Source organism: Acomys minous (genome assembly GCF_964271855.1).
Source record: "Acomys minous genome assembly, chromosome: 2".
Classification (NCBI taxonomy): Eukaryota; Metazoa; Chordata; class Mammalia; order Rodentia; family Muridae; genus Acomys; species Acomys minous.
The window spans coordinates 75907634-75919957 of NC_140484.1; the positions used below are offsets into that span (position 1 = coordinate 75907634).

General features: G+C 40.6%; 1 protein-coding gene across 6 annotated transcripts in view; it reads right to left on the reverse strand.

The window, feature by feature from the left end:
* TNRC6A (trinucleotide repeat containing adaptor 6A) overlaps window positions 1–12324 on the reverse strand; it is a 171979-nt gene that overhangs the window by 61574 nt on the left and 98081 nt on the right. Inside the window, exon 1 of one of the 6 annotated variants that reach the window (XM_084767107.1) lies at window positions 4902–7188. The exons of the other annotated variants lie outside the window; for them this stretch is intronic. Coding sequence (XP_084623233.1) covers window positions 4902–4903 — 2 coding nt within the window. The 5' untranslated portion in view covers window positions 4904–7188. Of the gene's footprint in view, window positions 1–4901; window positions 7189–12324 lie in introns of those variants that run through there. 6 annotated transcript variants of the gene reach the window in all.

The window sequence follows — 12324 nt, forward strand, 5'->3', positions numbered from 1 at the left end:
GAAATTCAGGAAAAGAGCAACAACTACTCAAAACTAATAGTGAACTATAACAAAAGGAGTCATAGCTAATAACAAACATATGAGTCTTGGATGTACTGCCAGCACGCTAACAGATAACATCTAAGATGAGAACAAGGAGAGCAGGAAGAGGAGGAGGATGGAATAACACAAGGAACAGAGAAGCCAGCTCCAATCTAGACACAGCCACCCCAACCCTAATCCCTGAGTCCTTCCTGCCTACATGGTTACAGGAAGCATCTGCTTGAAAAACCAACTTAAAACCGAAGAATGCTCTCTAAGGAAACTAAAACTTCCAAAGAAAGCTTACAGGTCTCCCATGAGCACAAGCTCTCCTTAGTAGAGGCGACTGGTTCTCTACCCATCACTCTGGTGGAGCCTGTCCATTCACATGGTGCTCTGGATTAGTCCTGTCATGCAAGGAGTCTACTGAGAAAAGAATCTAGGAAAATATGGAGAAAACTCTCTAGCTACACACATTAGTCAGCCTAGAGTCTAAGTTTCACAGTACCAGTAAGTTACTGTTCTGCATATTGAAGAAAGCCATCAAACACAGAAACACTACCAACTCTGCCCTAAAAAAGCTTTCTGGAGGACACACTATAAAGCACAGGCGACACAATGTGAGGGTCACTGGGAAGCGTAACCATTTGTTAAGGCATAGTGCCATGAGGATGTAACACGGTAAACCAAGAAAAGAGACAAGCAAATACGTAGGAAACTGAAAGAGGCTATAATGTATCACAGAGGTTAAATCTGGCTTTTCTGATGGAAAAAATTGAGACATAAGTAAGCTAAGAAAATAGAAATAAGAGCATTATGTACAATCAAAATAACAGATTCATGGGCTGGAGAGATGGCTCAGAGGTTAAGAGCACTAACTGCTCTTCCAGAGGTCATGAGTTCAATTCCCAGCAACCACATGGTGGCTCACAACCATCTACAATCTGATCTGATCTCCTCTTCTGGCCTGAAGGTGTACAGGCAGCTAGAGCACTGTATACATAATAAATAAATAAATAAATAATTTTTTAAAAAAATAATCATTTTTTAAAAAGAAATAACAGATTCATGCCAACTGTGTGATGGTTATAGTCCTTTACACTTTGTAGAAGGAGCATCCCAAAGTCAAAGGCCATGGTGACCACAACATACAAGAGAGGCAGAGTGAATGACATACACACAGGCAATAAACACATCTCTCTCTTCATCTCCCCACCACCACCACCCCCTCTCAAAACTCAAAAGCAAAAGCTCTAATTCCTGGGCTTTCTCTGGCCTCAGTGTCACCATGTTAGAACTGAGATATAGCCAGGTGTGGTAAATGCCAGCATACAAGTAAGAGGATCACAAGTGAGGCTAGGCTATGCTATATAGTAAGATCCTCTATCAGAAAAAAAACAAACAACAACAACATGTTTACTTCACAGTGTTTCCCAAGGCTGAGATAAGGAGTGGTTATTTAACACAACGGTCCTCAGTGGCATCCAAAATACTGTCTACCCTATTTGTGCCAAGTTCTCATGCTTATTAGCATTTCTTCTTCATGGTCTCCTGTCAACTACAGGTTTGCCCTTTTCTGAGTTTTCTCCTTTCTCAAAGTTTTAGTCTTGTTTTATAAAGTTAGCAAGTATCTTCTCCTTAGTACTTAAGATACATGCTACAGAGCTCAAACCATAACAGGGGCTGACATTCAAAGTACAGGGAGCAGCTGCTCTTCAACACTGTCACTACAGTCAACTACCCATGCTTTCCCCACCGAGAAAAATACAATATACCTATCTATCTATCTATCTTTTCCTAGGTTTTTACAGGTCTCAAAGTGCTAATATTTTAGCTATCACTCCCTTCAAAGCTAGTGGCAAGACATTTCAAAGCTATAGTTCTATGAATCTACAAGCTGCTCAGCAGGAACTAGGCTCCCCTCTGGGGCTCTCCTTCTATGAGAACTCAGTTTTTGGTTGGTTGGTTTGGTTTTTCAGAACAGGGTTTCTCTGTGTAACACTGTCCTGGAACTCACTCTGTAGACCAGGCTGGCCTCAAACTTAGAGATCTGCATGCTTCTGTCTCTCAAGTGCAGGACTAAAGGCATGCATACCACCGCCTGGATAGAGTTTAGTATTTTTACTTATAGCCTGTACCCCATAAAGCCTTTGAGTACAGGGGGAATTTTTTAGGAGATGGAAACGCTTGCTGACTGGAGTGGTATTACACAGCTGTATACATACGCTACATCAATTACCTATACTTAAAATATAAATGCTGTTCTATATAAACTGGATCCTCCATGATTTTTAAAATCGATTACCTATACCTAAAATGCAAATGTTGTTGTATATAAACTAGATCCTCCATATGATTTTTTAAAATATTATTTTGTGTATGCCGCTGAGCATCACTGGAAATCTTAAATAAACTTTCAGCAAGATGTATCAATGGGTAAGTTGCCTGCTACCAAGCTTGACAACATGAATTCCATCCCCAGAACCCACACAATAAAAGGAAAGAACCGGTTCCTGCAAATGGTCCACTGACCTCCACTCTTGTGTACCTTTCTACTCACTCCACCCTGACTCCCAACAGGCAGACAACAAGTAAGTAAGTAAGTAAGTAAGTAAAAAACTTGGGCCAGGTAGTAGTGGCACAAGCCTTTAATGCCAACACTCAGGAGGCAGGGGCAGGAGAATCTCTGAGTTTGAACCTGAGCTATATATAAGACCCTATCTTAAAGAGAGAGATTATTAAAAGTATTTCTAATTGGAGGTGTTATGGTAAGCATATATTAATTTAGTATAAAAATTTTCAATGCTAGATCTGCTTTCACTTTTCCATACCTACCACAGCACCTCACAGAAAAAAAAGAAGAAAATTGACAAAAACAAAGCTGACAAAATGTTGGCCAACTTTTGAAAATGCACAGTTCTGTTTTCATTTATTATTGAATCTTTCCATAGTAAAAAACCTAAAAACTCCAAGTCTCCACACCAGTGGGAAAAGCTGACAGGACAGGCAGGCGACGAGAAGTAGGTATGGATAAGAAATAAGAGTGCAAGAAGGCCCAGGGCTTCCACACCCAGGGCTGGGAGGCTCCTCCTCCTCTTACCGTCCCTCCAACAGCCCTTTCCAAGGGAATCACTGCTCACTGCTAGTAGGAGTAAGGACCAGGAGTTAAGATTTGTAGAGTCTTTTTGTGTATTTGCTCTCTGTGCATGTGTGTGTATGTTTCCTCACCCCTAATAAAAGCCTTTATTGACTGAGTCTATCTACTGTGTTTGAGAATTACCTCACTTTTACTTGTTATGCTTGAGATTTTTTCCTAGCCTTTTAATTATTTAACTGGCAGAGAAAATAAACCCTATCAAGACCCTTGGACAGTAACAACTGTACAAAATCATAAACATTCCATACAAGTACAAACTGTAAAATGTGAAGAGGTAAGATTTTCTACAGACAAAATAGGAGCTTCTCTTGTCAAGAGAGCCCAGAATGACATGGACCCAGGGAACTGGTTACCTTGACAGACTAACAGGACTGATATAGAGTGGAAGCAGACAAAAGAAATAAAAGCGTCAGGTAAAAATAGGAAGCATACTGATTGTTCAGGGAGAAGTAATCCAAGTGAACGTGTAGTGTCCGAACCATGATGCAAAGAAAAAGCAAAGAGGAGCCGCAAGACAGTCAGCACAGTGGGACAGCTGACAGTATGAAGAATGATACGGATGGTAACTAGACCGCAAAGCCCAGGCTTTGACTCAGCTATCAGAAAAACCAAGACAAGGACAGATGGTTCTAGTTGCTCTAGGAAAAGAAACAGGCGGCAACTTTTCTGATGTCCAAGCAGCCTATTAGTCAGGAGGCTACCCTCATAAACAAATCAACTACATGCTCAAGCTAGTTATAAAATCCACATCGCATCCATCAGCTCACCTGCCCTCCTTCATCCTGACACAGCCCCCCCAGTGCACTTCCTCTTGGCATTCCTGTTTTCCTCAGTCTTGATTTCTGTGTTAATCAATAAGCTAGTCAGTACTACACAGCAAGTCCCTGATAACCTAACTAGTGTCAGCAGATAGTTGGACAGAGACTCAGGTTATGGCAAAAACTGGTAAGAGAATGGGCTGGTTGGGTCAGTTTTTCCAATAACTCCTGCAGTAAAATGACAGAACAGAATAAAATGACGTTTGTAGTTTCTTTTTAAGACAAAAAAAACATTTGTGGGACAAAATGAATAAAGGTAGCAGTGAAAATAATTATGAACAAGGGAATATAACAGAGGTTATTCTCAATTATAACAGTGAAGGTCTACAAGTACAGGAGTACTTTACTTTAATAGTAAAATGACATAAAAAGAGAAGGTACTATACTGTTTGGTGGTGAAAGGGAACCAGCAGGAAGGAAGAACAGAGAATAGGGAAGACCATGAGGGAGAAGGATTTTTTACAATAGACTGACATATATGTATAAAAATGTCATAACCAAACCAATTACTTCGTATGCAAAGTTCGAAATATCAGACAAGGTAGTTCATGCTGGGAGGTATAAGCAGATCAAGAGTTCAAGGTCAGCCTCAGTTACACATAGAGTTTAATCGGTCAGCTTGAGATACATGATACCTTCTTTCAAAGTACAGAAGGTAAGAAAAGGAGGCGACAGTAGGCAAACTGCTAGCAAATGAGGCTCCAGGTAATACATGGTGTTTGTCTCACAGGAAGCTCCCATTACTTCCAGAATTTGAGCAATAAAAGAATTAACATTAATAAAGAATTATAAACCTTTGAAAAATAAAAAATCTATGATATGGATAGATGGACAAACAGGTAAGCGGCGAAGGAATGAAGACAATCTTCACTGTAAAATATACACCAATTAAAAGGAATACTTACATGTCCTCAAAGTATGATGAAACCTGACATATGCCCCCAAGCACTTGTTTAACATCTGCAGCAGTGAGATAAAGTGACTTCCCACACAAAGAAAAGCACCTCAGTCCTATGCTGCTTCTGCCCCAAACACAGCTCCGGATCTAATGAGGAGCAAACAGAAACAGAGAAACAACCTACAAAACAGCATTCACTCTTTACACACCAGAAAACTGCAGAACAAAGACTGCCAACCAGGTCCAGAGTACAGGTAGCTAAACCAAATACAACCTGTGACCTTGCATTGAATCTCTGACCAGAAATAACTTTTCTTTTTGCCTTGCTGTGACAAACAGTGCTGAGATAACACATAAAATGTTAATAAGGTCTTTGCATTACATTATGAATGCCAGTGTTATTTCCCTTATGAGAATAGCACTGGAATTATTTTTTTTTTAAATGCCTTTGGTTGTAGAAAACACACACGTTTTTAGGGGTAGAAGGGCATCTTGTTTGCAAGTTGCTCTCAAGTGGTAAAAATATTATGCATATAAAAAGGGGAATAATAATGAAAGTTTAGATTGAGGAAAGTTAGTAAAAGTAGATATCCCACCATCAGGAAAGCAGCACTTTACAGTCCACAGTGTTGGAAATATTTATTTTGGACCTACAACCCGGAAATATAGCACTGGTATCATTCCCATCACTGTTAAAGACACTCTTGCATGGCTTGTCAGATACAAGGCTATGACAAAGCTTACTCAAACTCAGAGCGCCTACCTAAACCCCTAATCCCACCCCCTTTTCTGAAGCGTAGCTCAATTACTACTTCTTTCACATTTCTTTCCAACCAACACAAACCTCACCCTTGACCTCCAATTAAAAATATACATGGTCTAATTATTTTAGATGTTAATCTCACTGTTCCAGAAAGAACTAATTACTGGTCCAGGGACAAAACCAGTTCTGCTTGAGCTGCACTCCATGGCACAAAGGGCTCTTAATTAGACAACAATCCCTGCTTCCTTCCCTTTACTAAATGCTGTAACTGTACTCCTTTCACTTAGTCCTGCCCACTCACTACTTTCTTCAAAGACAGATCAAAGGAGTTCTTCCTAAGCACAGCTTGCACTGCAGAGTTCTGGAGCCCAAATCAGGAAGAGTAGAACTTAGCCTCAACTCCAGCAGCTTACATGGCCTTACAAACATAGTCAACATCTCACAAGCCTCTATCCTCTAGTTAATGAAGTCCAACTGTACTCTCTGAAAATGCTGTTGGGAAGACTACATTAAGTGATACAGATAAAGTGCTAACTGAAGGCGCATAGTAAGTATACATTAATCATTAGCTACATGAAACTCACTGCAAGACACTCTGAGGGACGGGCTAGGATACAAAGAAGGCTGAGCAGGAATATAGAGAAAATGAAATTGAGAACATAAAAACAACTGTTAAAGCACAATGCAGCATGTGACACACCCTGAAGCAGCAGCCAACACCCCCAACTTCTAAGTCAAATGCCACATACCGAAAACACCTAACACTTTGGAGTTAGAAGAAAACTTCATTAAACTGACATAGGGCAGTTATAGAAATGGCCACAGCTTACATGAATGGTAACAAATATTAACATAACCAATCCTGACACTTGTTTTTAAACACTATTATCAACAGATAAACAAAACCAACAGTGGTTAGGAGCACTAGCTGTTCTTTCAAAGGACCAGGGTCTGGTGGCAGCTCACATCCATCTGCAACTCCAGTTCCCAGGGATCTAATACTCTCTTCTGGCTTCACAGGCACAGACATACATGCAGGCAAAACACACATACACATAAAATAAAATTAAATAATAAATCATCCCAGGAAAAAGGAAAGGGCAATAGGCAAGCAAACACTGCAAGACCAGAAAGGAAAAATCTCTAGTCATTGACAGCAGGGACTGACTGTGGGGGTAGCTGTGATGGAGTACATGTTTAGTATGCTTAGTTAAGGTTCTGGATTCTATCCCTAGTACCAACTAATGAATTAGAAAGTTCTGTTTCTGATAGCATCCAAAAACATAAAATACTTAAGGAATACATTTTACAAAAGAAGTACAAATTGTATACTTAGACCACAGGACATGTGAGCCAGGCGTGGTGGCACACTCCTTTAATCCCAGCACTCAGAAGGCAGAGCCAGGCAGATCTCTGTGAGTTCGAGGCCAACCTGGTCTACAAAGCAAGTCCAGGACAGCCAGAACTACAAGAGAAACCTTGTCTTGGGGGGGAAAAAAAAACAAAAAACACCACAGGACATGCTTGAAAAAAATATTAAAGACCCAAATAGCTGAAAAGATTCATGTCTATAAAAAACTAGAAGCCTTAGTATTAAGATGGTAATATTATCTAAGCTGATCTTATCCAAAGCACAAATTTTCATAAAACTGACAAGCTGATACTAAAATTCACATAGTAACACCAGGGGAGCAATGGAACCCAGAAAAGGAGAGAACTGGGAGGGACCTCAGTGCTGGTTTCAAGTCTAACTGCAAAACTATAGCAATGAAGATGGTGGAAACAGGCCCAAGGATGGCTGGCGGACCGTGACACAAAACCCTGATACAAAGCCCTTCAAGGACACCAGAGAAACCATCTTTTCAACAACTGGTGCCCTCACATCATACACAAAAACTCAAAATGTGATAACAGACCTAAATGTAAAATCTGTAAAACTGTTAGAAAACAAAGTAATTTTTGCAACCATGGAGTGAATACCAACAGCACAAGCCACAGAACTACTATAGGTAAGTAACCTAACTATTTGTGTTTCAAGGGACTAAGAAGAACAAGAAGGTGAAAAGAACTTAGAGAATAGAAGAAAATACTTGTAAATCATACATAATATAAAGGACTTATTTCTAATCTCCATCAAGAACTCTTCAAACTCAACAAAATAAAATATCCACCACCCACACATGTGCTGATGCATGCTCATGCACCTGGCACACGGAAAAGAGAGGAAACAAGGGGGTCAAGAGGGTCAAAATCACCCTCAGCCACAGATCAGGCTTGAGGCTAGCCTGCACTACATGAGACCTTGCTTCAAAACACAAACAAAACAAAAGCCAGCCTGTGTGGTGGCCCACACCATTAATCCCAGTATTCAAGGAGGCAGATGCAGGCAGATCACTGAGTTCGAGGCCAGCCTGGTCTACAAAGTGAGTCCAGGAAAGCCAAGGCTACACAGAGAAGCCCTGTTATCAAAACACCAAAAATAAAAACAAAACTCAAATCCACTTAAAAATTTAAAAACAAGTCAGGCATGGGGATGGACATCTTTAATACAAGCACTTAGGAGGCAGAGCAGGTGAATCTCTGTTTATTCTTGGCCTGCCTGGTCCGCATAGCAAGTTTCAGGCCAGCCAGAGTAGCAGTGAGACCCTGTCTCAAAAAGAAAAACAAACAAAAATCAAAGCTACAGTTTAAAAGCAGACAAAAGACTATAAATAGCCAATAAAGGCCATGAAAAGATGCTCAATGTCATGCGTCACTAGGGAGATGAAAATCAAAACCACAATGAGATGTCTCAGCCCACAGAGATGCCTGCTACCACCTATTAAAAAGGACAAGTGTCAGCACAGATGTGAAAAAGAGCAGCTAATGGTAAAGTGGAGAATGGTGTGACTGCATTGTACATAGTCTGGCAGCTCCTCAAAGGTACAGCTATTGTACAAAACCAGCCATCCCTCTCCTAGGTAGATATTCAACAGAAGCAAAACATACCCATACAAATACTAGTAACAAATGTAAATAGCAGCTTTTTTCAATCCTTAAGTGAAAACTGAAATGCCTACAAAGATACAGAGATAAACTAAAGTGGCACAGTGCTGAGGGTGTGGCTTACCAGGGCAGCACATGCTCGAAATTTATGAGGCCCTGGGTTCAATTCCTATCAATACATACCAAAAAAGAAGAAGAAGGAGGAGGAGGAGGAGGAAGAAGAGAAGGAAGAGGAGGAGAGAGAGGAGGAGGAGGAGGAAAGAAAAAAAAAGAAATCACATGGGTAAAGCTTGAAAATGCACTAAGTAAAATAGAAAACACTAAAGAATTCTAGCATATGATTCCATATTTATAAAATGCCCAGGTAAATGCACTCGGAGAGGGCAGAAAGTAGAAGGCAGGCTCAGTGAGGAGTGGCTGCTAGATAGCTGGGCTTGGGAGCAGGGAGTATGAGTATAAACACACTCTGGAATCACAGAGGTGATAAATGTACAAGCTACACACTTCAGCATGGAAATCCATCTTAATAGAGATGCCACTAAGAACCTGACAGTCCGTGTCCACACACTCAACAGTCAGGCAGGAGGCCTACTGGATGAGCGGAGGACCTTCAAAGGAATTTGGGGATGGACCAAAACACGATAGCACTAAATAATCTTAGCCCTGCACAGGAGTTTAGGCTCTGGCTCCACAGCCCACTGAAGAATCACAAGCTCCCAATAGCCGGCCTGGAATTGTGGCCTGAGGTGCCGACACACAGGGATGGAGAGAATGTTCACTTACGTGCCTTTCCATTTCTATACTTTCTTATTTGTTTGTTTGTGACATCAAGGAGTCATGTACCCCAGATGGCCTTGAACTTGCTATATTGCTAAAGACAACCTTGAATTTGGGTTCCTCTTGCCTCTACCTCAGAAGAGCTGAGATTAGAGATGGGATCCAAAAGGGCCACATAAGCAAGCAACCTACCACATGACCACTAAATCTCATATACATGGCTCACCCTTGGTTAAGAATTCATGACAAGAATACATTTCTCACACTGGGTGCGGTGGCGCACGCCTTTAATCCCAGCACTCTGGAGGCAGAGGCAGGCGGATTTCTGAGTTCAAGGCCAGCCTGGTCTACAAGTGAGTCTAGAAAGCCAGGACTGTTACACAGAGAAGCCCTGTCTTGAAAAACCAAAAATTAAAAAAAAAAAAAAAAAATCAGTGTCTGTTTAGGCACCAAGCAGCACCATTTTCTCCTGCCGGCTCACATGTCTTTCTTGGGGGAGAGAGACACAGAAGAAGGCGGGGCTAAAGTCAGCATAGTACAGACGCCATCAGTATTTAAAAACAGCAACCACAACACAGCATCACTGCAGCAGACTGCCCAATACATGCTATCAGACTGCAATTCACTAGGAAGAACAGCAAAACAAGTGAGCTAGCTCAGTCGTTTGTTGTTATACAAAAATTCAATCAATTGCTGTTTGCAGAAAATATCTCTTGAGGTTCAAAGTATAAAATTCTTCAACTAGGTTTCAATCTGTTTTGAACATTCCATTTGAAATGAAAAGCTGAGTCATTGTCACATAACACTACTGCCTTACTGCCGAAAATTCAAATGTTTCTCTCTGGTTCAAGAAAGAAAATGCTAGGATATCTGCTGTCTAGCCAACTCAACACAGAGTATGCAAAGGATGTTTAAAGTAAGACATCTTAAATAAAACTTTATATTTACGTTCATGGGTCTCCTTTTACCACTAAGAGAAAGTCTTCCTCCATTATACTTCACTCTCTCGCCACTCTCAGTTAACTCTCTGACAGTCTGATAAATACTAAGGACCATCTCCTGTTAGGTTCTATTTTTTTGTTTGTTTTGTTCATACATATGTTCAATTTTTCTAAGTACTTCTCTTCACCTTCGGCTCCTTGCACACTCAGCTGAGTGCCTCGTCTGCTGCCACAATGCCAAGCTAACTTAAAGACCCGGCACAGTGGTGCAGACCCATAGTCTCTGGGCTGGAGAATCCCAAATTTCACATCAAGCTGAGCTTCCTGGTAAGAATGTCTCAAAAAACAAGCAAACAAAATCAGAATACACATTACAAACCTAAGCAGTGTTTCATTGCTTACCAAGTTTATCTGACCATTACTAGTCAAAGCTGAAAACTTCAAAGATAGAAAGCTATCTTCAAAATAACTCTTTAAGTTAGTAATCACAACCACTAGTCAATTTAAAGTAGACTTGTAGTTTTTGTAAGCAACATTTCCTACAATGAAAGAGACCCTAACAAGGCCAGCCTTAGGTGTGAGTGGTGAACAATCTTCCAGAGAATTCACCTAGAAGTGATCAAGTAGAGTACTACAGGGACATGCTCAAACACTAGCCACTGACTGGACACTTCAGCCACAAAGATTTAACCTCAATCTGGTCATTTACAAGTGATCTGACAAACCCAAACTGAATTCCACAAAACAACTAATTTAAAAATTGCACTGTCATAAAAGGGGCAGCAAGGAAGCTTCCTAGCCAAGACAGCTATTGCAAGCCTGGATGATCAAGGCATGTTGGAAAGAAAACCCACCAAGACAACTGAAAATAAATGAATGTTCCATGTTTGTTCATTTGACTGTTATGTACAAGACCCTCTTTACTGTATGAGATATATCGCTCTATTTGGGGGGTAGAGTGTAAATGACAAAACAAACATGGCAAAATAATCATGAGAAGCAGCGCTACACTAGGTTTGGTACTTTGCTTAAGGCTGAAAATGGCTTTTTGTTAAGATTAACTTACAAGGTTTCTCTGTGTAGCCTTGGCTGTCCTGGACTCGCATTGTAGACCAGGCTGACCTCGAACTCACAGAGATCCATCCACCTGCCTCTGCCTCCTGAGTGCTGGGATTACAGGCGTGCACCACCACCACCCGGCAAGATTAGCTTTATTTTTAATTATGTTTGTATGTTGTGTGGGGGCAAGTACCTACGGAGTCTAGAAGAGGACATCGGACCCTCCAGCGCTGAAATGACAAGAACTGAACTTGAATGGAACTTGGGTCCTCCAGAAGAGCAGCAAGCACTCTTAACTGCCTAGCCATCTCTCTAGCCCTCAAATGATTTATGTTTTTAATGAAAAATACAAGGTGGACTTTTTCTTGATTTGGAGTAAGATTAGTCTAGACTGAATGAAAAACATGTAACACACGACATTTTAGTATATCCAATCATGAGCAATAATTCTGAGTCGCCATAAACTGCAACTATAAGAGACTCTATCTTTCCAGTTATACTTTCAGATATATTTTATATGCCAAAATTCAAGACATTATAAATTACTTTTATGATGCTATGTAAATTTTCTAGTGTACTATCAGTTTTAAGTTAAGCTCACAGTCTATATTCATTTTTTCTAGCAGCTAACTTACCATAATCTCCAAATTAAGCTAGAAAGAAGCCTAGCCTGCAAGCCACATCAGAGGAAGCAACAGTAAAGCCTAACAAAATTAGGATAATTTTTCCCCTAAACAACAGAAGACCAATGGTCAGAACAGGTAACCTTATCTAGATATGTATACCCTGTTGTCTTGGGTCTCCTGTGACATAGCCTCTGTTCCAGACATTCATGGTTCAAACAAAAGTACCCCACATTGGATGCTATATGGTTTACAGTACCTTAAATATTTGTTGCACATGGA